At 33.4% G+C, this 25,501-nt stretch overlaps 9 protein-coding genes across 9 annotated transcripts; 1 reads left to right on the forward strand and 8 right to left on the reverse strand.

Annotated features, from left to right (window-relative positions):
• Positions 1 to 451: 451 nt before the first annotated feature.
• OCT59_019575 (uncharacterized protein) lies at positions 452 to 970 on the reverse strand (the record flags this gene model as incomplete). Its single annotated transcript, XM_025309864.1, has 1 exon — positions 452 to 970. The coding sequence occupies one exon, from the start codon at positions 968 to 970 to the stop codon at positions 452 to 454; it is 519 nt and encodes a 172-aa protein (XP_025188814.1).
• Positions 971 to 1,899: 929 nt separating this feature from the next.
• Positions 1,900 to 2,400, reverse strand: OCT59_019576 (uncharacterized protein; the record flags this gene model as incomplete). The annotated part of the gene is made up of 2 exons (XM_066143628.1): positions 1,900 to 1,947; positions 2,041 to 2,400. 2 exons carry the CDS (start codon positions 2,398 to 2,400, stop codon positions 1,900 to 1,902), a joined length of 408 nt encoding a protein of 135 aa, XP_066005360.1.
• Positions 2,401 to 4,939: 2,539 nt separating this feature from the next.
• OCT59_019577 (uncharacterized protein) lies at positions 4,940 to 5,764 on the reverse strand (the record flags this gene model as incomplete). The annotated part of the gene is made up of 1 exon (XM_066143629.1): positions 4,940 to 5,764. The coding sequence occupies one exon, from the start codon at positions 5,762 to 5,764 to the stop codon at positions 4,940 to 4,942; it is 825 nt and encodes a 274-aa protein (XP_066005361.1).
• Positions 5,765 to 6,170: 406 nt separating this feature from the next.
• On the forward strand, positions 6,171 to 8,233 carry OCT59_019578 (uncharacterized protein; the record flags this gene model as incomplete). Its single annotated transcript, XM_066143630.1, has 8 exons — positions 6,171 to 6,258; positions 6,343 to 6,490; positions 6,559 to 6,635; positions 6,702 to 7,315; positions 7,383 to 7,432; positions 7,483 to 7,660; positions 7,731 to 7,928; positions 8,111 to 8,233. 8 exons carry the CDS (start codon positions 6,171 to 6,173, stop codon positions 8,231 to 8,233), a joined length of 1,476 nt encoding a protein of 491 aa, XP_066005362.1.
• Positions 8,234 to 8,744: 511 nt separating this feature from the next.
• Positions 8,745 to 9,212, reverse strand: OCT59_019579 (uncharacterized protein; the record flags this gene model as incomplete). The annotated part of the gene is made up of 1 exon (XM_066143631.1): positions 8,745 to 9,212. One exon carries the CDS (start codon positions 9,210 to 9,212, stop codon positions 8,745 to 8,747), a length of 468 nt encoding a protein of 155 aa, XP_066005363.1.
• Positions 9,213 to 9,740: 528 nt separating this feature from the next.
• Positions 9,741 to 10,322, reverse strand: OCT59_019580 (uncharacterized protein; the record flags this gene model as incomplete). Its single annotated transcript, XM_066143632.1, has 1 exon — positions 9,741 to 10,322. One exon carries the CDS (start codon positions 10,320 to 10,322, stop codon positions 9,741 to 9,743), a length of 582 nt encoding a protein of 193 aa, XP_066005364.1.
• A 624-nt stretch (positions 10,323 to 10,946) lies between these two features.
• On the reverse strand, positions 10,947 to 11,156 carry OCT59_019581 (uncharacterized protein; the record flags this gene model as incomplete). Its single annotated transcript, XM_066143633.1, has 1 exon — positions 10,947 to 11,156. The coding sequence occupies one exon, from the start codon at positions 11,154 to 11,156 to the stop codon at positions 10,947 to 10,949; it is 210 nt and encodes a 69-aa protein (XP_066005365.1).
• An 8,890-nt stretch (positions 11,157 to 20,046) lies between these two features.
• Positions 20,047 to 21,030, reverse strand: OCT59_019582 (uncharacterized protein; the record flags this gene model as incomplete). The annotated part of the gene is made up of 3 exons (XM_066143634.1): positions 20,047 to 20,412; positions 20,485 to 20,682; positions 20,764 to 21,030. 3 exons carry the CDS (start codon positions 21,028 to 21,030, stop codon positions 20,047 to 20,049), a joined length of 831 nt encoding a protein of 276 aa, XP_066005366.1.
• Positions 21,031 to 21,508: 478 nt separating this feature from the next.
• OCT59_019583 (uncharacterized protein) lies at positions 21,509 to 22,313 on the reverse strand (the record flags this gene model as incomplete). Its single annotated transcript, XM_066143635.1, has 3 exons — positions 21,509 to 21,669; positions 21,728 to 22,081; positions 22,175 to 22,313. 3 exons carry the CDS (start codon positions 22,311 to 22,313, stop codon positions 21,509 to 21,511), a joined length of 654 nt encoding a protein of 217 aa, XP_066005367.1.
• Between the last annotated feature and the right edge of the window lie 3,188 nt (positions 22,314 to 25,501).

The following is a 25,501-nucleotide window of genomic DNA, read 5'->3' on the forward strand; positions in this document are numbered from 1 at the left end:
TATATGAACGAAAAAAGAGCTTGCCAATTGGATCACTGGATCTGGAGATATTTACGTTTTAAGGTAAAATACAAATTTTTAACATATATAGTAAATGCTAAGAATTATATTAATTTAAAAGAAATATTTACCAAATTATAGTATAATAACATTAAATAAAAATTTTTTAATACTCATTTCCAATTTACTGTATATTATATAGTATTTTGTATAATAAAAATGTAATAAAATTAATATTTTAATTAAAGGTAAACAAATCAGCCCATATGTCGTTCTTATATGTGTATGACATACGACCTATATTATGTGACATATACAGTACGTCGTATAAGAACATAGCACCTGATCGTATAAGAACGATACATTTGCATCATTGAGACGCAGTGAAAATTGATTTTTGCTAACGCAGGAAAATTTAACACTAAAGATTGCCAAGAGGTTCATGATCGGTTTAAGCCACAATCGCGAATTTGAATTTATTGCTTGAAGTGAAGCAAGTAAGACAATATTCCAACTTATCTTGGGAATACAACTTCGCTAATTCAGGATCATAAGGGAACTGATTCCCATTCTCGCAGTACCATTCGCCATGTAATCCATAATTCCCATGTTTTCCATCGCAAATAGGAAATGGTGAGCTCCACGGCTGAGATGATGCAAAATTATAATTATCAATTCCTCTGAAACTATTTCGGAATTTCAAGTATGTGAAATGCTCTAACATGGTTCTGATAATTAATTCTGGATCAGGTTTGGCTTCGAAAGTGATAGGCTTGAAATCAGAGGCTTGAGATTTTTCTGATATACTTGTCATGACTTCTGATAATTGCCATGGCTCATTTCCAGTTTTTTTTTTATATCTTTTATATAAATTGGAACGAATCTTATCTGTCAAAATGCTTGGTAACCCACTTAATTTGGCATGCCAATTCAGATATTCAGTGGTTAGTATTTTATCAGACTTGGTCATTTTCCTTTTTATATGACTGCAAACAATTTAAATCCTTTTTTTCTCATCAATTTGAAAAAAGATTAAAAATTTTCAGATAGAAAGCTGTCTATCATACTTCCAAAAAAATAGTTAGATCATTTCGTTTACAAAGTGAACAGGACTATGCAGTTATCTCAATTCACACTGTTCCACCGGTAAAATGCTGTCCAACCGGCAATCTTGCCGATTGGAGTATATTTGTCAATTCATAGTCATTCCGATGGTATAATATGATATAATATTAAGCAACCAGTATTCATCACATATTAGATGGAATCGGAAAATTTCCTATTGATGTTTATTGTCAAAATCTAAATAACGATTGGTATTTATTTGTACTAAGATTTTTCAAACAATTGATTCGAAATTATTTGGCAATTAAAGTAAAATAAGTAGCGAACGGTTGCCTATTGATGTTTATTGCTAAATAAAACAGTTGATTCGAGATTATTTGGCAATTTAAATTAAAATAAGTAGCGACTGGTTGCTTATTGATGTTTATTGCTAAATATTATGTTGGTCGTCAACTGTACAATCCAATTTAATAAATTTTTAACAAAAATAACTAACAATTTTGTATAATTTACATTATAATAATATTAATAATATTATATGTTAAATTTTCTTCCTATAGGAAGAACAGCCATATAAACTACTGGATTTCTTTTTCCGATTTTATATACACTTAATATAAATCGACCAAGTATATTGTGTACCGGAATTATGCAGTCTCTATCGATTTCAAAAAAATTATTTGTCCAGATTTCTGCGTTACAGGCTTCGATATTGTCAACTTGAAAATGAAATCTCGTTCGATGATTTGGAGCCGGTATGAACTATTTTACGAAAGCCAATTTATGTATTACCTTTTTTTCCTTCCCTATCTTCAACTCATGTTCAAAGTAATACTAAACTTGGCCCGGGTATATTTCTATTGAATCATTTTCTTGCACGAACTTTGCAAGAATAAACGAATTTTTTAAGTAGCGGGGTGTATTCGTCGATCCGAATATCTCTGCTCTGATTCGAATACGCCCGAATTGATTTACTTGAGGCCAGACAACAACTGGTTTATTATTGCTCTTCATAGATCCGGCTATAGTAACAAATTCTAATTCATAAGCGTTATTATAGTAATCTACCAGAAGTTTATATATTTCGTTTGGTAAATTTACTAAGTTATTTCTTGGAGCCATCATTTTTCCAGGAAATTGTTCACTACCGGTTATAATATCTTCAACTTCGAGATTATAAATAAGCATAAACCGGTGTAATTCATCATGTTGAAAGTTGTCATACGCCGCTAAACTTCCCGTTGTTAGCCGAGACTTGATCAATCCTAGTCCTTCAGTAAGCTTTGGGTTATGTAAATGACAGGATATCAGTTCATCTAACCGCCAGTTTTGCATAATAATGCGTAACAATTTCGGTTCAATCTGACGGTGTGAATTCGGAAGTGATCCTTATTTTTAAAATATAGTTAGAATTCGTACTTAAATTTATTATTTGGTAATAAATAAGTTACCTAATATCCCATTCATTCGTTCAAAGGAATAACACCAGAACGAATATACTGGACCGTAATCTCGGCAACACTCCGATAAGTGAAGAGACAAATGGATATTTGGTGTTACCATTTCTGGTCCATAATTGTTTTCTATTAAGCGAGCAACTTTTAATAATCGGTTGTGAGCTTCACTTAATTTTTCTTCATCGATAATTCGAGATACCAATAGATAGCACGCCTTGACGAAATTAGCCAAAATTTCCTGATCAACACTATCTAAAAGATCCCACATGATCGGAGTGGCGTAAATCATAATAAATAATTTCCACTGATCGGCTGTGAAGCCAGAAAAGCCTTCTCCAGTGGAAATCTTACATGGAATACGACCTAGGTCGGCAGGTAGGTTTGATCATCTTTGCACGAATTTCCATTATTTCAAGGTCAGATTTAGTAATTTTCCTTTATCAATCCAGATTCTTTTTACGATCCAATGAAAAAGACCGAGAAATAAATTATGCATTGGATCAACGACTAAGAATCTTATCGGATTGAAGTAGGGCAGACGTAATAATTCCGACCAACGAACATGCGTTTTGCTAACATGGTCTTTCTGAGCTTCTTTCGTCTTTTGATGCTTCCAAGCGATAGCATTATGCAAATGCTCCTGCAGATCTTTCATTCTAAACCAATCATCCATATCATCGAATCCTCCGAAGTTTTGTTTCTGAGCATTATCATCACAACTTGCTCTTTTATAGCATCTATGGCATCCGACTAACGCAGATATATGTCCACACAGTTTCCTCACAGCTGGTATGTTGCATGAACAACATATTACTGCTACAGTCAACTCTCTTTATAGTCACACATTTGGGACAGTCCATATTTAGTGATTATAAAGAGATGTGACTATATAAAAAATTTCTTATATTTGTATATCATAATTCCGGCCAAAAATTAACATAATTTTAGCCAGAATTATACTTAAAACTTTATTGTATCGTAACATCGCCAATATTAATCGTAGAGAGATGATCTTACCGCCATTCGATTCGTCTTGATGAGACGGTTCTAATGGTATAAAATACGTCGAAATCCAATCACTAGATTAATTTCCGAAATTAAAAAAATATTAATGGTTTTTGTGTAATAACTCTGCCAATATTGATCCTAGAAAGACGATCTTACTACCATTCGATTCGTCTTGATGAGACGAATCTAATGGTATAAGATACATCGAAATCCAATCACTAGATCAATTTCCGAAATTAAAAAATATTAAATGGTTTTTAAGTAATAACTCCATTAATATTGATCACAAAGAGATGAGCTTACCACCATTCGATTCGTCTCGATGAGGCAATTCCAACGAGCTATAAATCGTCTTTTTACAATCACTAGGTACCGAGAAATCTAGCAAAATGTTAAATGGCGCAGTAAACGTAAATCAAGAAATATTATAATGCCGATGTTTAGCATTTTGTTGAATAACTCGTCAGCCAGTGATCGGAAAAGGATAAAACTACCACCATTCGATTCGTCTCAGTGAGACGATTCTAACAAGTTATGATACATCTTTGTACGATTATTAGATGCCAAGTTATTTAATATATTCTTTATATAACTGTGATTATAAATGGTTCTTTTTAATATAAGATTTTTGAGGATAGGTGTGATAGTGACTATAGATAGATTGTGACTATATAGGATAGATTTTAATAATAAAGTGTTTTGAACATTCAACTGGTGTGACTATATAGTAGAATGTGACTATAACGGGAGTGACTATAGAGGGAGTTGACTGTAGTCAAATTTTCTTACCGCTTGGATATTTATCAGTTGGTGGCAAAATAAAACCATTCCACAGTTCTAATAATTCGTCTACTATTGGCGCAAGATAATGATTGATTTGATGCAATTTTACCTCGTGTGGCCCCGGCAACAGACCTAATGTTAATATATTTTCCTTTTAAACCTTGCTTCACGGGGTAAGTTGCATATAACCCCATATATCACGCCACAACTATATATCGATAAATCGAAAGGTTGGAACCAGTCTAGGTTGATCATAATTCCTAGATTTAATTCCGCCGTTTCAGATGTAAAGAATTTTAGAGGATCCGGAATATCTAATCGTGATGGAAAATTCTTCCAAATTTCACCATCGTAAATATCCGACATGCAATTCACATTATCCCGATTAATCCATTTTTTTAAAAGTTGCTCGAATCCTGATCTTTGGTACATTATAGATAGTTGTGACTTAAGACATGATAATGGATACAACATCTTTGGACGCCAAATGTATCCATTATTTACCGGGACCTTCATAAGTAATTCGGATCCACAGCATTCACGATATTTTTGCATTGGATGTTTTGGGAATTCAACGTGAGTACATTTAAATCCTGAAAATTCATTATCGTTTGAATTTGCTGGAATTATTGATGCAATGTCATACAGCTTATTACAATCAGTACAAACGGCAAAGGTTTTGATTTTTTCTTAATATCTAATATTTTTCTGGCCTTATAAACAGTTGGAGGAAATTTTTTAAACCGATGTGAATTGGCATCTTTTAAAACAAGGCTAAAGAAGCCAATCAACGTGTCGATTGCAACATCAGATTGTCTGAACCTTTCTTGGAATTTAAAGATCCAAAGAAGAATCCATAAATCATCCACATCCATATCCATATTGTCCTGATTTGAATCATAATCATAATTAGAAGCAGGTGCTGTAAACATTCCATCATCATCATCTAAAAACAGTTCATCATCTTCGCTATATTCAACATCATCATCAGCTAAAATCTGCCGGGAACCTTCTTCATCACCAGATGAATCAACTTGTTGTTCTGGTTCTTCATCAGGAATGATCGTCATTTCACGAAATTGAAATCGATTATATCTTACTCCCTTTTTTCTAATAATAACCGGCTCTTCATATTGATCTTGATCAATTATTATATCTTCATCTCTACAAAGATCTTGAGAAGGCTCGATATCATCAGGATCATCTGATCGAATTTTAACTGAAGCAGATTCAGGACGATTATTTGGGTTTGATGACGAATTTTTTCTTCTGTTCTTCCTTCTGCTTTCCATTATTTTAGTAACTGAATCTTCAAGCCGATTTTCCTCATTTATATGAATACTTCTAGTTCTAGAATCAATGATTTTACCATTATATAATTTGCAAGGACACGGTACTTTTGGGCAAACTTTTGTACGTCTTTTAACTTCAGATTTTTGTTGATTAGACATTTTTTTAAAAAAATAACAACTTATTGTAGATAAAACTTATCCAAATTCAAATTATATAAAAATTATTGATCTTTGGACTATTGTTTCCAATTGTAATTATGGGCTATTGTTCCAATTATGATTATATCATTCAATAATATTAACAATCATTTTCAATTAAGATCACGTGACTAAATAGATATAGATCGAATTGATATAGTTAATAAAAAATAAATTTATGTCATTCGAATATTAGCGATAGATAATACATTGTCGTCACGTGCCGGCAGACAGACATTTTTGTGTCACCTCTGCGTAGAAGTATATATAGTCCATTGGACTAATAAGAATTTTTTTTTTAATGAATATTTTATTTAAATGTATATACGTAAGCTTATTTTGTGCTTATTATAAATTTAATGAACTCATGAAAGATACTTCACGCCAAAAAGTATCTTTTCTGATATGCTTTTTGAAAGTTATAAAAAGACCGACTTTTAGACCGACAAAAAAAAGTTAGTTACAATCTTATACTTTATCAATACTATTATGACTCGTAAATACAATAACTCTTCTCGTTCTGAACGTGATCGAAACAGGTATCGGTCAAAGTCAAGAACTTATCATAGAAAGTCAAAAAGTCATAGAAAATATAGTAGAGATAGAAATAGACGGTCAAGATCAAGTAGTTATGACAATAGTAAAAGTAGAAGCAGACGGCCAAGAAGATCTAAACACAATCGGCAAGTAAAGTCGTAATAATATTTTTATTCGACTTATTATCATATAATTAACTCAATTAAATTCATACATAGGTCGTCGTCTGATTATGAACCATCCGATAATGAATTGGCTAGGAAATATTATAAAAAAAAAGAGAAACGAAATGAAGGTAAATTTAACTTTTTGATTACATACATATTCATATTGTATTTTTATACATTGACTTCTATTTCAGATCAACTCGCTTCACTTTTACAGGATGATAAGGTTAAAAAGCTTTTTGAAGAATTTTTGAAAAACAAATTGAATGAACCATCAAATACAAATCATGAGTTGGAATATCCAGAAGGTCGGGATCAAACTTCCCAGGAGGATCAGGATCGTACTAGAAGCCAATCCAGAACTCAGGAGGAGAATCAGGATCGTACTAGAAGCCAATCCAGAACTCAGGAGGAGGCTCAGGATCATACCAGAAGCCAATCCAGAACCCAAGAGGATCAGGGTCGTACTAGAAGCCAATCCAGAACCCAAAAGGATCAGGGTCGTTCTAGAGGCCAATCTAGAACTCGGGAAGGTCGAAGTCATTCTAGAGGTCAATCCAGAACTCGGGAGGATTGGGGTCGTTCTAGAGGTCAATCTAGAACTCGGGAGGATCGGGGTCGTTCTAGAACCAAACCAGCTGTTAGAAGTCTAAGAAGAAATCGGTTTCAAAGACAAGCAGCTCGAGATCGTTCTTTAAGAAGAATTCGAAGCCGCACTCAATCAACTTCAAGTTCTAATTTAAGTCATAATGATCCTAAATATATACATATCAATGATCTGCCACAGGATTTTCGAAATGCCATTAGGGTAAGTAATTTTCGTTTATTTTTGGTTTACATAATATATATACATATTAACAAATATTTTAAATTAGTGTCAAATTTTTTGGATCGTTAATAGGATTCCAACCGAAGAGCAATTGAAGTTAAATGAAACGTTTGATTCTCAGCGAAATCTTGTAAACAATACAATAGTTCTGACCATCATGAAGACTTTGGATCTGGATATGTATCCATTTCTGAGGCTATTGTTTATGACATGATTCATAATCGACATAAACATCAACGCGAGGAATTTCTAAAAAAGCAGAAAGAAACTTCTTTCCAAGATGAACAAGCAAGGAGAAAGCATATGAATAGTAGAAGAAATGATGTAAGTAATTATAATGAATAAACTGATTCTTTTATTTACTTACTAATTATTGTTTATACTATAATTATAGAAGCGAACAAATAGAGCAAACGTGATCGACCATTTGAAAGAAATTGATGATCCATTGGTTAAAATGTTCAAGATTAAGGAACTTTTACCGATTAAGAGTAATTCGTTATATTATTCTCCAGAAATCTCAGAGACGGATGACGAAAACCCTGGTCAAAGGAAGATTGTTACGAGAGACTTAAAGTGGCGCTCATCTACAGTAAGAAATATCATTGATAAATATTCTATTAGGAATTTCATATAACCATATCTGATATTTCAATTTTCGTTTTGTAGCTTTGATATTTTTTACGCGATTATATTGATCGCATATTTTCCGAGTCATCTAAAGTTCCAAAGAAGTGAACTCGAATTCATGACAGCGTCAATTTTTATGATAAGGAGCGGACGAAACCATTTCAAGCATCAAATTGGACTATTAGTGGCTATACCGGTTCCTTGAAGACGGCTGTACAAAAAGCTTGCATGGAGCGATCTTCAAATACTCTTCCTGCAAGAGTGTAGAATATAGAATAATAATATATATATTATTTTTTTTTTTGCTTTATTTCACTGCTTATTTTAATTTGCAAATAAATAAAACGTGTAATTTTGAATTTTATTAAATCAGCATTTATTTTATATAATTAACTATTTGAAACAATTGAATAAATTAAGTGCAATCAAACATTCCGATTTGTATTTAATTTTTTAATCTAATATAACGAAAATGCATAAACATTCTAAACCCGTAATTTCCAATTGTTAAATCAAAGATCAATCGGAATTTCTAATTGAATCTAATTTGTCAATCTACTTGTATTCCGATTATGAATTTTTTTTTAATAATACTACCATTAATACAACTCAATTTTCAGTAATCGGCATGCCTAATGCTACCAATAGTCCAGACGATTATGATCTTATTGCAGTCAGTATCCGGCCACAATCGGCAAAGCTGAATGTGGTACAATATTCTCCAATCGGCATCCTATCAAACTACAATAGGGATGCCTATTGGCGACTGGATGTATGCCTATTTGGCAGCGTCAGACCGGTGTTCACATTTAATAAAATAAGATCTGGCTTTATACCTACCTTCTATTTCTTCATCATCATGACCTAAATTGCATAATGGGCAGATAGTCTCTCTTGAGACTCCGCATGATATCTCATCAGTAATCCCATAATAATCGAAATTTTCACTACTACCTTCTCTATATAGATTAGGATATTGATCCAATATTTTGTTGTGAAAATAGGTGCGGTCATAAGTTGGCTTAGATTGGGCTCGCATCTTTGATATATTTGCTTGAGACATGTCTGATGAAATCATTTCCGATGAAGCATTTATCTTGATTTCTTTTTCATTCAATAAGGACCGGCACTTAATGTAGTAAGAGCCCTTTATATCTCGGCCAACTACCTTTCCTTTATCATGCTCTTTTTCACATCCAGGACATAAGCCTGAACTCTTAAATTCATATCTGTCATTATTAAACATGGGTAACGAAACTGAAACTTCCCACAACTCTGTTAGTTTCGGTATATACAAAATAGAGTTTTGGAAATGCATATATTTTTCCGATTCCTGAATCCTGACCCGAAACTGAAATATGCCCAAAATTTTTATTAGTTTTCCTTACAGTAAATCTTAAATAAAGGTATCAAGTTCAATTTCTAATAGTTTGTTCACTATTAAATTATTCCTAATATTAAATCCAAATTAACTATATAACTATTAGGGTAGAATTTGTTCACTCCATTATATTCCTCAATCCTCATATAGCGTCGGGTATTACAAATTTCTTGATGATTATTGAGCACGTGATTTCGTCAATTATAACGTATGGCACAGTTGTTTAAGTAATTTAATTGGGTAATGCTAGTTTCGGGATATCAGGATAGGTTTTGGAATATCGGAAGTTGTTTTGAGTTTTGGTAGAAGTTTAGGTTACGGGTTGAGTTTCGATTCGTATATACCAAAACCCGAAACATTCGGAAATGCTCTTAGGAGTTTTGATACCCATGTTTAGTCATTATGTTTATTACTATTATATAAGAATAGGTAGAGATATTCTTTCAAAGTCATATTGATATAGGGAGCATGAGCATCATATGGGATGACTGGTGAATTGACTGGGACTGAAGAATTAGTGGGTGCAATTGGAATTCTTACTTTAGATTTGGCAGGTGCAGTTGCATCGCTAGTGATCATTTCTGAAGTCACGTGAGTGCGTAAATTTTTTTCACGCAGTGTTGTTTTAATAATATCGATTTGCATGTCAGTTAACTTTGAGAGTTTATTTGCACTATACGATTTGATTTGCATAATCTTATTTTCTCCAATTTTGCTAAATAATATATATATGGGCTTAGTTAGCTGGGTTTTTCTGCGTAAGTTTACACAAGAGACTTCTGAAAAATGCTGTAGCATTTTATCATAAATCTGCTCACTCACAAGTTCATAGGCTTTTTTATTCGTAATAAGTCTATTCTTTAGGATTCCAGGCAAAATCCCACTATGTCTTTTTTCAAAATACCTTCTATAGCAATACCAGCTTATGATTTCATCTGATTTGGTTCGTATAGTTTTAATTTCAGCAAATTTCATTTTTTTATATAGATAGGCTAATTCGATTGCAGGCAATTGATCAACAGCAGCACTCTCCTCCACATTAATAACCTTAACACAATCTTCTTCCGAAGGTTTTATAAGCAATTTTTGTATCAAAGGCTGTATATCTATTTCAGGTACTTTTATTTATTTTAGCATTTTGTTCTGATAAGACAGGGTTATTATTAGAGATACGATGCGAACTTGTGGATGATTCTAATGAAGGGATGTTAAAAGTACCAGGTAAATCCAAGTCTCAAAGCTTTTTTTCCCTATTTCTTTGCCTAATTTCATTACTAACCTTTTTCTTGTCACAGGTCAAAATGCTAAAAATCGGCAAAAAAAATGGCGTGAAAAGCTGTGGCTATTTTTGGCTATTTTTGGCTATTTTTGGCTGTTTTTGGCTGTTTGCGAATTAACCTATACTATTTGTAAATAGTTTATATAAATTTGCGAATAGTTTATGCAATTCTAGCCATTTTTTTTGCCTGTTTTTGGTCATTTGACGTGTGTATATTCTCCATCCAAAAAAGCATCCATTTTTCTATCCCCCAATGGAGCTTTCTCAAAAGAAATATCTTCAATAGAATACACATCCTGCAAATTAGTAATGTCTTGAGTTTACTGTTTGATATCAGAGTCAGATATTAAATCATTTTCAATGGAACTGGTTTCAAGGGGCGGGTAGTTTTTTTGAGAACGTAATTTTAGGTCATTTTGTGAGTTATTATGTAAAGTACTATTTTCTGGATAAGAAATAGGTTCTAAGGCTTCTTGTTCTTTTATAATAGGCATTTCAATCATATCAGAATTATGATTCAAGGGTTTCATTAGTATCCTATAAAGCTTTTATTTGATAAACATCATTCCTTTCTTCAGCTTTAGTAGCAGGATATTCAAGACAAACACTATGAATCTTGCGTCTATCTGTAAGAATACAGTCAACTCCCTCTATAGACACTCCCGTTATAGTCACATTCTACTATATAGTCACACCAGTTGAATGTTCAAAACACTTTATTATTAAAAACTATCCTATATAGTCACAATCTATCTATAGTCACTATCACACCTATCCTCAAAAATCTTATATTAAAAAGAACCATTTATAATCACAGTTATATAAAGAATATATTAAATAACTTGGCATCTAATAATCGTACAAAGATGTATCATAGCTTATTAGAATCATCTCACTGAGACGAATCGAATAGTGGTAGTTTTATCCTTTTCCTGTGCAAACAGTCTTATGACTTTATCTTTTATTTATATTTTAACTTCGAAATTATAATCGAACAATATTACAAAAATAAGAAAATAGACTAATAAAAAATAAAAAGAGTAGCTTCACGACTCATACAAGTAAAGAAATCTAAACTAAAATAATTAAAGCAAAGAAAAACTAAACTATTACAGAATCGCATACCCCAACTTTACCCAAAGGCCAGTGTGAGTCAACTATCCAACATCCAAAAATCCAGTCCGTTACCAGAAAGAAATCCTAAGAGGTTGAACTGTTAAGCGGCGCAGAAAATCCAAGTGCGAGATCCATGATCCACCCCGAATTATAGAAGAGAATATCCAAGAAATCCAGGAATCCTGAGAAACTGTCGCCAAACTAAGAAGAGTTGTAAATTTGTGAAGAAATAGTAGTGGAAGGAGGTTTTGAAGATGGGCCATGTATTTTGGAAGCAGCCGAGATACCCTGCGACTCTTCCCAAGCATGGAAAAGAACATTCCGACATAGCCAAATTTCACCATATAGTTCGATCTGGAAGTCATTAAGAAGAGGAGAAATAGTCTTGTATATAACAGAGAGAGGGAAGTATTGTTGTAGAAACGTCATCAAATGCGCAGGTAACAATCCTCTAGTAAGCCAAAGACAGGACGGAAAAGGAGATTCACAGTTCCAACAATCTAGAGCAGAGAATCCAGTTTGAAAGGTAGAATCCAAAAGTTTCAAAGATAAGAACGAGGATAAACAGGAATCTCTGAATTTAGCAACTTCAGAACGATGTGTTAAACATGGATTGAAATCCAGAAGGATATAAGGATAAGTCCAGAGATGATTCAAATCTTCAGAAGCGGAGTTACATTGTGGACAAAGCCAATCCGGGGGAGTATAAATAAGATTTGCGTTGTTGAAGAGTAGTTAAGGTAGGTAGTATATCCAAAAGAAGTTTGATACAGAAGATCCAAAATTCAGGACGACCATTCTTATGCGAAGCAAAACCTTTAATTTGTGAAAGGCAAAAATGTATACCAGCCCAGTCAAAGAGCGAAAGGGAGCCAAGAGCAGTGAATCGTGCCATTGAACAGAAGGATAAAAGAGCACGAGCATCTGCTATAGAGCGGAGGAAGTAACGAATATTCATGACAATAGGCAAAGAATTAAAAGTTAATAAGCAGGGAGCATAACAAAATGCCAAAGGTGAGACGGTAGGTTGTAAAGACGAATGAGCATCTTTGACCAGGGAATCCGCTTGTATATTGTAGAAGTCATCGCTATGAGCAGGGACTTTAATCAAATCGACTTTAAGATTACGATCCTTGACAAGTTGTCGAATAGAAAGCCAAAGAAGATGATTGTGTTCACGAAGCAACTTTGATGAGAAGGGAACATCAACAAAGCGTTTCCATAATGAAATTAACTGACTACAATCTGTATAAATAGAGATTAAAGAGCCATGGGAAAGAGCGTTTAATCCTAGTACAACAGCATAGATCTCAGAGCGTAAGGCTGAAGGAAAACATGAAGGAATTTGTAAAGAGGAAGATTCAATGATAAGTCCATCATCATCAAGAGCAAGCCAGACAGAAGTCATGGAAGGAGGTGAAGAGTCCTTAGCAACATGAAAAGAACCATCGATATACAAAGATTGTATAGAAAGTGGCAAGACATCATCTTCTATCCTATCCTTAAAGGAAGGAGAAAAGGCGGAAGAAGTAAGTAAAGACGGGTTTGTCAAATGAACAAGGACCAGAGAAGTAGCATAACTCCATGAAGTAGATAAAGTTATGGGAAGGTAAGCCGCAAATACTTTGGCGTTTCTGGTAGGATAGTCTATGGTTTCTAATAAGATCACATTGAAAAAGCATTTCTCACTATTACAGCGTTGTTTGATTGCAGATTTCTTGGATAAAGCGGGGATATTAAAGGAACAACCAGGACAAGGATTGTAAGTTCGTTCATTAGCAGAAGAAGATACAGGAAGCCAATGAGACATGATAGCAGAGTTTTGTTTCTTGTAGGTGATACAGACACGGCTTACAGATAAAGTTTAAGTAGCAGAATCAAAATTGATAGCCCATTGAGGATAAAGTGATAATCTTTAACAGTATGATCTAATAAACAAGGTGAAGCTAAAGTAAAAGAAGAATTAATAAAATACAAAGGCAACAATAGAGAAGAAGAAGAAGAAGAAAGAAAATTATTTTTAATAAAATTAAACCAAGTAGAGATCCGTTCTTTACGACTAACAATACTAAGGTACCGAAGATCAGACCAATTCATAAGATAACGTCCACAAGGGGAAACCAATTGAGCAAGCACAAAAATATTCAAATATTTCCAGAGTTTCCAAGCAGTCTGAAAAATCGAATGCGGTAAGATGGATCGAAGCGATAACGCTGGTTGTAGATTCTGCCTCAGAGGTCAGAAAGGGAGGGACCACGTGATATTCAAACATGAAGAAAATAACAATGAATTAAACAAAGTATGTGTCCGCAAAGAAATAACTTGTGACCACGGTTCCAAGTTAATAACAGACGGGCAGCTTTCAGCACCCAAATATCCTTGAAGATAGGAGATAGCATAGAGGGCAAAATCTTTGAAATCAGGATGAGTGAAAATTTTTTGCCAAGATGCGATATGGGAAGAAAGGAATCGATAGAAAGCATTCTGAATCGAGAAAGGAAGTTTAAGAAATAACAAAGCTAACGGAGTAGTCGCAGCAAATCCAGCTTTTTTCCGTAATACTGAGAGTATAGGTGTAATAATTAAATGGGTAGTACCTTCGGAAAAAAGCGTAGTTTGTAGACGAAATTCCAATCTTGGAAGGAGGACAGCATTGTACAAGTAGGCTACATGTTGTACTAACAACTTTTTTAGTCCCAGAAGAGCAGCCATTTCTTTAACCATGGAGCGTGATTGTTTAAGTACAAATTGAGGCGAAGCAGATAAAGAAAACCAAACTCCTAAAAATCAAAATGAAGTATTAAGAGCTAACGAGGAGAGAGAAAGGGAAGTTGTAGTAACCAGAGAAGAGGGTGAAAGATCAAAAATAATCTGCGAAAAAGGAGAGGAGGATGAAAGAAGGACATATTTAGCCGAATTGGCTTGAACATTATTTAAAGTATAAAATTCAGCAGTGATGGAAAGGCGATCTTCGATGCCAATCTTAGAAGAAGCAATAAGTGTAGAATCATCTATAAACGTTAAATGTGAAATTGGTAAAGAATGTTCAAATTCAAGTGGAGAATAATTCAAAAGAGCTGAAGATTTCAAAATAAAGGGGTCTCGTGCTTTTCGATTTAAAACAGTAAGGAGAGAGTCCAAGTAGATAACCTAAAGTAAGGGGAAATAATTTCTTCTTGATCGATACCAATATGTACACGATAAGCAGCAGTATCACCATGACAAGTAATAATCCTATTATTTCGTCGTGTGAAAAGGTTCAAAATAAATTGCACTAAATGTGCAGGGAAATGTAATCTAACTAAAGCTAATTTAAGCATATTCAAATCCATAGAATCAAAGGCTTTAGAGATATCTTGAGAAACGATCCATAGTTCCTGATCATAAGTGGAGTCATGTTTTTGTTGATGGATAATCGCATCAAGCATTTTGATAGGGACATCAGTAGAACCACCAGGTAAACCAGCAAAGTTACCTCCTTGGAGAACTTTATTATCGGCAAGGATGTTAGAAAGATGATTCGTGATGACCTTAACAACACACTTTCGAACTGTTTCCAGAAGAGTAATAGGTCGAGTGTTCTTGAGTTGAGCATCAAAATCATGAGGTTTAGGAATAGGATAAACTACGGCTTCACGCCAGTCAGCAAGTAAAAAAGAGAAGTTCAAGGCTTCACCGGATAAATACTTTATCATCTCATAAGAAATTTTTGAAGGGCCAAAAGCTTTGTTATTTGGCATGGAGGAAATTACATCAGACCATTCTTGCAAGGAAATAGGTGCCAAAACAGGATCATATAATGAGGCGGGCACGTCAGAAAGGGGGTGTAAGCTAGTTGCCAACGTACAGGAAATGAAGTGATAGAAGAATAATGGATCAACGAAGGAGAAACAATAGATTGGAAATGAGTAATAGCAGCTTGCTTAATATCTGAAGGATCCGTTAATAAAGTAGAAGTAGAGTCCAGGATGACCAAAACGCGGTCAAGAACAATCGAACATTTTTCAACTGATAAGGCTGAGTCAATAAAGGTGCCGAGCAAGTTCGAAAGTGTTCATCACGTAATGCGGTATAGTATTCCACAGAGTCCGAAAGATGTTGGGCGAATTTAGTGAATAAAAAGGCAGAAACTAAATTCTTCTGTGATCGTAAAAATAATTTGAATACAGATACAGGAGTTGTAGAATAGGTAGGAACTGTATAATCAGGAAGCAAAGATGCAAGATTCTCAAGATAAGAAGGTAAAGCAGTAATCATTTGTGAAAACTGAGTAGGCCGATTAGGATGACGAGTAGTAAGACGATATAAAAATCGATCTAAAAACTTGTTAATAGCAATAAGTTTAGTTAATTCAGGAGAATATGAATATCGGTGCGTGTTGGAAACTTTTTGAAACGGTAATATTTCAATTGCAGCACTAAGTATGGCAGCTTTCAAAGCATGCCACATACGATCAAGAGAAAGAGAGGAGAAATCAAGATTAGAATGATATTGTTTGTCCAAATATACTCCAAAAGAATTATCAACTTCAGTGGTAAAATTATTCCATTGTTCAACTGAAGTGGAAGTGTAAGAAAAAATAGTACGCATTTCTTTTTTTTGTTTAAGACGAGATTTAGCTAAAATAGCCAGGCAAGAACTGAAGTCAAAAATAGTTGTAAGAACTTTATGATCCGTAAAAGGACGATCAAGGAGATTAGGGCAGGCAACCATTTGCGAAAAAAGACCAGGAGCAGGAAAACCAGGTGAAGACCAGATATAATCCAGTCTAGATGATCCATTTGCATGGAAAAAGGTGGGATCAGGACCATCAAGAGAGGAATGAGCTTGATGATCGGTAAAAAATCGAGAAGAAAGTAAACGAAGAAGCTTAAAGTGACTAGACGGATAATTAGAATGAGCGACTTCATCAATATTAAAGTCGCCAAGAATAATTACAAAATAATTATGAATTCGGGCATAATCAAACCAAGAAAGAAGTTTAGCAATAAGATCATTGCAAATGGTTTGATGAATAGAACCAAAAGGAGGATAATATATAGAAATAATAGAAATTTTTGTTTGATGAAAAAATAAATCTAATTTGAGAAGATGACCTTTCCAAGGATCAATTGTCTGAACATGTTTATGAAGAGGATTACGTAACAAAATACCAACACCATCATGAGGACGAGAAGAGGATGAACAGGCCCAATAGGACCTAAAATGATGTTGGGAGTGTTCATTATTAAAAATAAATTTAGCATTTGAAGGGGAAAGGCAAGTATCATTAACAGATAAAGCACCAAAAGAAGAGTGAAGAAAAAAATTAAGCAAATGTTGTTGTCTAACTGGGGAACATAAACCGTTGACATTAATTTGACCAAATTTAAAAAGGGGAGAAGGGTGTGGAGAAAAATTATGTTTCTTGTTGTCCATCATTACTACACTATGATTAAAAGCGTAAGTAGTAAAGGAGGAGATAATAAGCAATAATTATTGGAAGTTCACATTATCGCGAGCAGCCAAGAATTGTTTTTGTTGAGCCATGCCTTGTTGAACCGTTTTGGAAAGTTCGGTAATTGTGGCAGTAAGAGAAGAGAGGCGATCGTGTGGTGATGTGGCAGGACCAGGGATTAAACTCATACGGGGAGGGAGGGGAATATGTGATTGAGCAATGAAATTGGGACCATTTGATGGCGAAGCAGGAGAACTAAAATCCATGAAATTGTCACTAAGACGTCTAGAATCAGGAGTATCATTACTATGATCCCATCCTTGATCAATAGTCGTTGTCTCAGGAGGAAGAGAAACTTGAGATCTTGGAACAGGAGGGGAAGAATGTTGGTCTTCTAACCATTTAACTCGATTTTGAAGTAGGGCAAATTCTGTGGTGAGATGAGTAATTTCTTCAAGTATGGCAGTGATTTGTTTAGTAATATATTGCCAATCCATTAAAGGAGGAACATCCATTGCAGCTATGTCATGATCCAATTCAGATTGAGAAGGACGATGGGGATGATGACGATGATTATTATGTTGAGAGCGTGAACGTGAAGATCTAGGGCAAAACCGGGATCGGGAAGGAGCTCTTCTATTAGCAGCATCAGCATAAGATCTTTGTTGGGAATTAGCAGGACGTGCGAAACGATTGTGACGTTTAGTAGGATGAGAGGGAGGTAAATGTTTGTTATATAATTCACGCAATTTATCATAATTGTAATTACTGACAAGCAAAGACGCTGAGGAAAGACGCAGGTGAAGACATTTATCTGGATTACAACTGGGGCGACCACAACGACGGCATAGAGAGGAGACTTCAGTAGATTCATGCAAGTAAGTGCCAATAGATTTAAGAGCGCAAGTAATCTCCATAGCCGATTCTTTAGTAGCAGCAGAGGAAAAGTGTACATATGCGTAGGGTTTAGGATTATAGAAGTTGTAAGAGAAGGGAATGTTGACGCTTTTGGCGGAAACTTCATTGGCAATTTTGGAAAGGTCAGCGGCAACAGAACCACGAGGGAGGCTGGCAAGAAGTGCAACATGAGCGCGTCTGATAGCGTGTTGATCAGGCGAATGAGAAGCAGGTAGTGCTCCGAAAAAAATCTGATCTGATCAGATTTGATCTGAATCTGATCTGTCAGATTCAGATCAGATCAGATAAATTTAATCTGCAGTTCAGATTCAGATCAAAAAAATTTGATTTGAACAAATCAGATTAGCTTCAGATCAAATCAGATCAGATCAGATCAGATTCAGATTAGGCTTATTCAAAATCTGAATCTGATCAGATTGAATCTGACAGATTTGATTCAAATTTCAGATTTGATTTTACTAATAATTTCAGCCGAATTCATAATGCCGGCTGGAATTAATTCCTAAATTTTAACTCCAGCCAAAACGGATATGTCGATCATTTCCTTTTTTTGGCGATAGCCATTCCACAAAAATCGATTTTTATAAGAACCAAGTTGGAATTTTGTGTAACCTAAATTTCCTTTTTAGGAAATTCAATAATTCCTGCCAGAGTTAAGTGCATAATTCTGGCCGAATTACATATTTACAAATTATAGCTTTAGAATTTATAATATATTTATTCAGATTCAAATCAGATTCAAATCAGATCAGATCAGATCCAGATCAGATCGATTTAATCAGTTTTGAATCAGATCAGATCAGATTTGAATCTAATTAAATCTGATCGATTCGAATTAAATTTCCGATCGATCGAATCAGATCAGAATCGGATTCAATTTAATTATTTGATCAGATTGAATCTAAGTAAAATCTGATCTGATCTGATCTGTTAGGAGCACTAGAAGCAGGGCAGACGCATAAGTAATGTCCAGTACAAAGAACAGCCCACGTGGTATCAAATTGTTCCATGGACGCGGCAGAGTCGAAAACTATATACGCAGTGCGATAAAGTTTCGAGAGACGTGTACGGCAGTGGGTAACAATACCATAACGGGAGAAAGTACCCCTTAATTGTGCATCAGTAACAAAAAGGGGGATGTCGGTGATAACCAGAGTACGAAGCTGTTCATCTACCTTTTTAGCAGATGGGTCATGTTCGTGGAACTGGAGATTATGCAGGGAGGCGATAGGCACAGCTCACTGGTCAAAATAGTCCAAATCGGCTAGAAATCGGATGTCCGATTTTAGGCCGAATTTGGTGATAAAGATGGCCGATTTATTAATTTAGGCAAAGTTCCGATTGGCAGGCCGATCGATGCTGATCAGAATATCCAAATTGTATCTGAATTGCTTAGTATTTTTGATCCGAATTGTTTAAAAAAATATATTCATAAATTTACCGAATTGCAGTGAATTTATTCTGAATTATGATAAATTTTGATAAATTGCGATAAATTTTAATTTGAATTGCAGTAAATTTTAATCTGAATTGCAGTAAATTTTATTCTGAATTGCGGTAAATTTTAATCTGAATTGCAGTAAATTTTCTATTCTGAATTGCAGTAAATTTTATTCTGAATTGCGGTAAAAATTTAATGAATTGCGGTTAATTTATTCTGAATTGCGGTAAAAATTTAATGAATTGCGGTTAATTTTATTCTGAATTGCGTTTGAATTGCAGTAAATTTTATTCTGAATTATGGTATATTTGCAGTAAATTTTATTCTGAATTGCGGTAAATTTGCAGTAAATTTATTTTGAATTGTAATTGATTTTTTTCTGAAGTAAGACAAATTTATTTTGAATTATGGAAAATTCTAATACTAATAATTTGGAATATTAATTACATATATATATAGATTTTTGACGAAAAAAAGAAAGTTTTCTACCAAATTAATTCAGATTCGTTCATTGCGCGTCGTCCATATGTAAATCAGAATCTGAATTATTATGATTGTCACTGACCGTTGATTTTGATGGTTTTTCTTCTCCTTCCTTGTTATGGTCTTCATCATTTTCGGTGGTGTTGCCAGTTGCTGGTGTTGTCCCTCTACTAACTTCTTCTTCTTCTTCATCATATTCAGTGATTAAACCCTGATCGATATCAGTATCGAATATTAAATCTTGTTGTTGTACGATATAAGACCATTTGGGAGCATTCGACGGATGTGGTCGGTTGTATTTTTGTACCTCATCATCGTATCTACGTTCGCGTATTAATTTCGACTTATTTGACAAGTGTACATCGAGTACATTTCGTAGCAAATTTTTAAGCTGAAGAAACAATAAAATATAAAAATTAAATCCAGCGATTCGTCTGAAAAATCAAGATTCAGAAGTTCTAACCTCATCAGATCTCCACGAATAGTCATAAATAGCGATTATGGACTTTGTTGAGTCTTCTTCGTCTGTCTCGCTTATTTCTGGAGAATGAAATAAGCGATTGGATAACATCTTTAGTAATCTACGCTTATCATATTTTGTTATCCGTTCATCATCAAAACTATATAATCTCTTTGCCGCCTTAATTCGGTGGATTTTCTTCTAAAATACGTTATAATTTGAATAAAATTCAATATATAATCGGAATAAAATTCAGCATAATAATTATAAATCATTACTAACGTCGTGTACTTGATTGTTTGAGTGCATCCGGTGTTTATTTTCATTGCCTTTTCCCCTATCTATTAATCTTTGATGAGAACGACGAGACTTGTGGAGACAACCCAACCATTTTGTAAGTTGCTTATTCGAAGCGGGAAAACACAGAGCAAGGGCTGAACGCAATTCAGGGACTAGCTTACGACGAATCTTGAGATTTTTCGCGCTATTGAATGTTTCATTGTAATCTAGTCCTTGAGTTTCATCGATGGTTTTCAAAATAGACTTCATTTCAGCTTAAATATAACAATCAAATAATGATAACCGGTACTTAATTACTCAATACTGCAATTTTAAATAACTGAATCAGACAAATAAAATTAATATACCCTAGCTTCTTTTTCGTCGTACTCATCATTATTGTTAAAGCCAGACTTCGTTCTTCCGATTCTTCCTCGTATCGCTCAGACTTTTTTGTCTTAATTCTTTTTTGACATTTTGCCGGCTGTTCGAGATCCGTCTGCCTATGAATGGCTTTAGGCAGACGGATTCTCAAATACCTGTTTAAGCTTTCACGTAGATCGTCATTCTCGTCTGCAAAGGCCTCGTTTATTCGAGTCAAAAAATGATTTTCGTCGAATAATCAGTTATTTTCACGTTGAAGCTTTGCATTCTCTACTTGTACTTTTTCAATTTGTTTCTTTAATTTTAGATTTTCTAAATAAAGAATTTTATTAATAGTAATATTTTTTTACGAATAATTCTGAATTTATACGAATGAAGTCAAAATCGTGCCTGCTTCTAAATCAGTATCGTCGTCATCGATCATCCTTTCATTACCTTGATCATCTTTAACCACTAATACGAATTTTTGTGGAATTCGAATATTCCCATATCGTTTTTTCATTGCTGATAACATCTCTTGTTGATCTATAAAAATTATTAATTATCATACATGTCAATCAGCAATTTTCCAAAATTCAATTACCTTTAGGAATATTTGGCAGTTCAATTTCTATAACCTCATCGTCAGACTCTTCTTGAGTCGGCTTAGTCGACTTTGCAGATTTGAGGATCGACTTGATGGGTGACGATTTGCTAGTCGACTTATTGGTTTTGTCAATCGTCTCATTCGGATTACTTTCTTCTTCTGTTCTTCCCCGTTGACGATTAGATCCTTCGTCAGGTATTTTTTCTTGAAACCTTTGCTGCTTTTGTTTGTTTGACTTGGTGAGTGATGATTTGCTAGTCGACTTATTGGTTTTGTCACTCGTCTCATTCGGATCACTTTCTTCTTCCGCTCTTCCCCGTTGACGATAAGATCCTTCACTCAGTGTTTCTTCTTGAAACCTTTGCTGCTTTTATTTGTTTGACTTGGTGGGTGACGATTTGCTAGTCGACTTATTGGTTTTGTCACTCATCTCATTCGGATTACTTTCTTCTTCCGTTCTTCCCCGTTGACGATTAGATCCTTCGTCAGGTGTTTCTTCTTCCATCGCTGCTTTTTGCTTGTTTGTTTGACTTGGTGGGTGACAATTTGCTAGTCGACTTATTGGTCTTGTCACTCGTCTCATTCGGATTACTTTCTTCTTCCGTTCTTTCCCGTTGACGATTAGATCCTTTATCAGGTGTTTCTTCTTGAAACCTCTGTTGCTTTTGTTTGTTATTTTTTTTTATTGTTTTTTTTATTATTGCTATTATTTGACATTTTATATTCACTCAATATTCGTTTAAAAAATCGAAGCGGGTTCAATATCGTCATATCGTCCTATTTATAAATTTAAAAATCATCAATTAATTAATAAGAAAATCGTTAGCGTTTTCACTGCGTTGATTTCTCGATTGAAAAATCAACTATAAATCATAATTAAAAAAGACAAATCAATTAATTAATAAGAAAATCGTTAGCGTTCTACTGCGTTGATTTCGCGAGAAAAATCAACTATAAATCATAATTAAAAAATCAAATAAATTAATTAATAAGAAAATCGTTAGCGTCCTATTGCGTTGATTTCTCGATTGAAAAATCAACTATAAATCATAATTAAAAAATCAAATAAATTAATTAATAAGAAAATCGTTAGCGTCCTATTGCGTTGATTTCTCGATTGAAAAATCAACTATAAATCATAATTAAAAAAGACAAATAAATTAAAATTACAAAAATCGTTAGCATTCTACTGCGTTGATTTCTTGAAGAAAATCAACTATAAATCATAATTAAAAAAGACAAATCAATTAATTAATAAGAAAATCAGATGTTTACTGCGTTGATTTCTCGAGGAAAATCAACTATAAATCATAATTAAAAAAGACAAATAAATTAAAATTACGAAAATCATTAGTGTTCTACTGCGTTGATTTCTCGATTAAAAAATCAACTATAAATCATAATTAAAAAAGACAAATCAATTAATTAATAAGAAAATCGTTAGCGTTCTACTGCGTTGATTTCTCGATTGAAAAATCAACTATAAATCATAATTAAAAAATCAAATAAATTAATTAATAAGAAAATCGTTAGCGTCCTACTGCGTTGAATTCTCAATTGGAAAATCAACTATAAATCATAATTAAAAAATCAAATCAATTAATTAAAATTAAGAAAATCGTTAGCGTCCTACTGCGTTGAATTCTTGATTGGAAAATCAACTATAAATCATAATTAAAAAAAACAAATCAATTAATTAAAATTAAGAAAATCGTTAGCGTCCTACTGCGTTGATTTCTCAATTGACAAATCAACTATAAATCATAATTAAAAAAGACAAATAAATTAAAATTACGAAAATCGTTAGCGTTTTACTGCGTTGATTTCTCGATTGAAAAATCAACTATAAATCATAATTAAAAAATCAAATCAATTAATTAATAAGAAAATCGTTAGCGTCCTGCGTTGATTTCTCGATTGAAAAATCAATTATAAATCATAATTAAAAAGACAAATAAATTAAAATTACGAAAATTGTTAGCGTTCTACTGCGTTAAAATTTGATATACTTTAATGCGGCAAGTTATACTTTGTCGAAATTTGCAGTAAAATCGAAAATATATTGTTATTATAGCAATACCACTTCAATTAATACAAAATTGTTACTTTTCAACTTTCGCTAAAATTTACAGTTTCTTTTGATAAGGTTTGTTTGGCATCCGAAAATGATAAAGGGATGATAAAGTGATTATCTTGTAAATAAAAGTTATTTTAAAATAAAATAAGCTTTTTATTTTAAAAATAAGCTTTTTATTGTAAAATAAGCTTAAATCATATTGCAATTTTTAAAAGTATATTAATTAGAAAATTCGCAAATTTATTATATAAAATTGCCAAATTTGCGAAAAAAAAATATTAAATCCTAAAAAATTATTGAAACAATCATAGAAGCCAGGATTACATTAATTACAGTCAACTCTCTTTATAGTCACACATTTGGGACAGTCCATATTTGGTGATTATAAAGAGATGTGACTATATAAAAAATTTCTTATATTAGTATATCATAATTCCGGCCAAAAATTAACATAATTTTAGCCAAAATTATACTCAAAACTTTATTGTATCGTAACTCCACCGATATTAATCGTAGAGAGATGATCTTACCGCCATTCGATTCGTCTTAATGAGACGGTTCTAATGGTATAAAATACATCGAAATCCAATCACTAGATTAATTTCAGAAATTAAAAAAATATTAATGGTTTTTGTGTAATAACTCTGCCAATATTGATCCTAGAGAGACGATCTTACCGCCATTCGATTCGTCTTGATGAGACGGTTCTAATGGTATAAAATACATCGAAATCCAATCACTAGATTAATTTCCGAAATTAAAAAATATTAATGGTTTTTGTGTAATAACTCTGCCAATATTGATCACAGAGAGATGAGCTTACCACTATTCGATTCGTCTCGATGAGGCGATTCCAACGAGCTATAAAACGTCTTTTTACAATCACTAGGTACTGAGAAATCTAGCAAAATGTTAAATGGCGCAGTAAACGTAAATCAAGAAATATAATAATGCCGATGCTTAACATTTTGTTGAATAACTCATCAGCCAGTGATCGCAAAAGGATAAAACTACCACCATTCGATTCATCTCAGTGAGACGATTCTAACAAGCTATGATACATCTTTGTACGATTATTAGATGCCAAGTTATTTAATATATTCTTTATATAACTGTGATTATAAACGGTTCTTTTTAATATAAGATTTTTGAGGATAGGTGTGATAGTGACTATAGATAGATTGTGACTATATAGGATAGTTTTTAATAATAAAGTGTTTTGAACATTCAACTGGTGTGACTATATAGTAGAATGTGACTATAACGGGAGTGACTATAGAGGGAGTTGACTGTATACATACAAATTATACAAATTTTGTGTTATTCCAAATTTTATAAAAATCGGCCTTTTTACAAATTTGGATTTTGCCAAACTTATTAAACTTATTCAAATACTAAACAAATGAGCAGAAAAAGGTCAGTCTCTAGTATACTTGACGATCTTGATGATGAAGAATCACCTTCAAATCAGCCATCTTCTACTTGTAGAAATAGATCAATTTCTGGTATAATAAACGAAGAAATAGTATCTTCTGCTAGACCAACAAGTAATAAAAGAAAACTAGTAGTTTGTAATTGTTCTGATTGTGATGGCAACTTGGTGGATTCTCGCACAAAAGAAATTCACGATTCTAGACATCAAGAATACCAAGATTCGCAAGGTACAATTTCGTCTCAAGTTTGTCAACTTGAAA

This window comes from Rhizophagus irregularis, chromosome 29 (genome assembly GCF_026210795.1).
Source record: "Rhizophagus irregularis chromosome 29, complete sequence".
In the NCBI taxonomy this organism is placed as follows: domain Eukaryota; kingdom Fungi; phylum Glomeromycota; class Glomeromycetes; order Glomerales; family Glomeraceae; genus Rhizophagus; species Rhizophagus irregularis.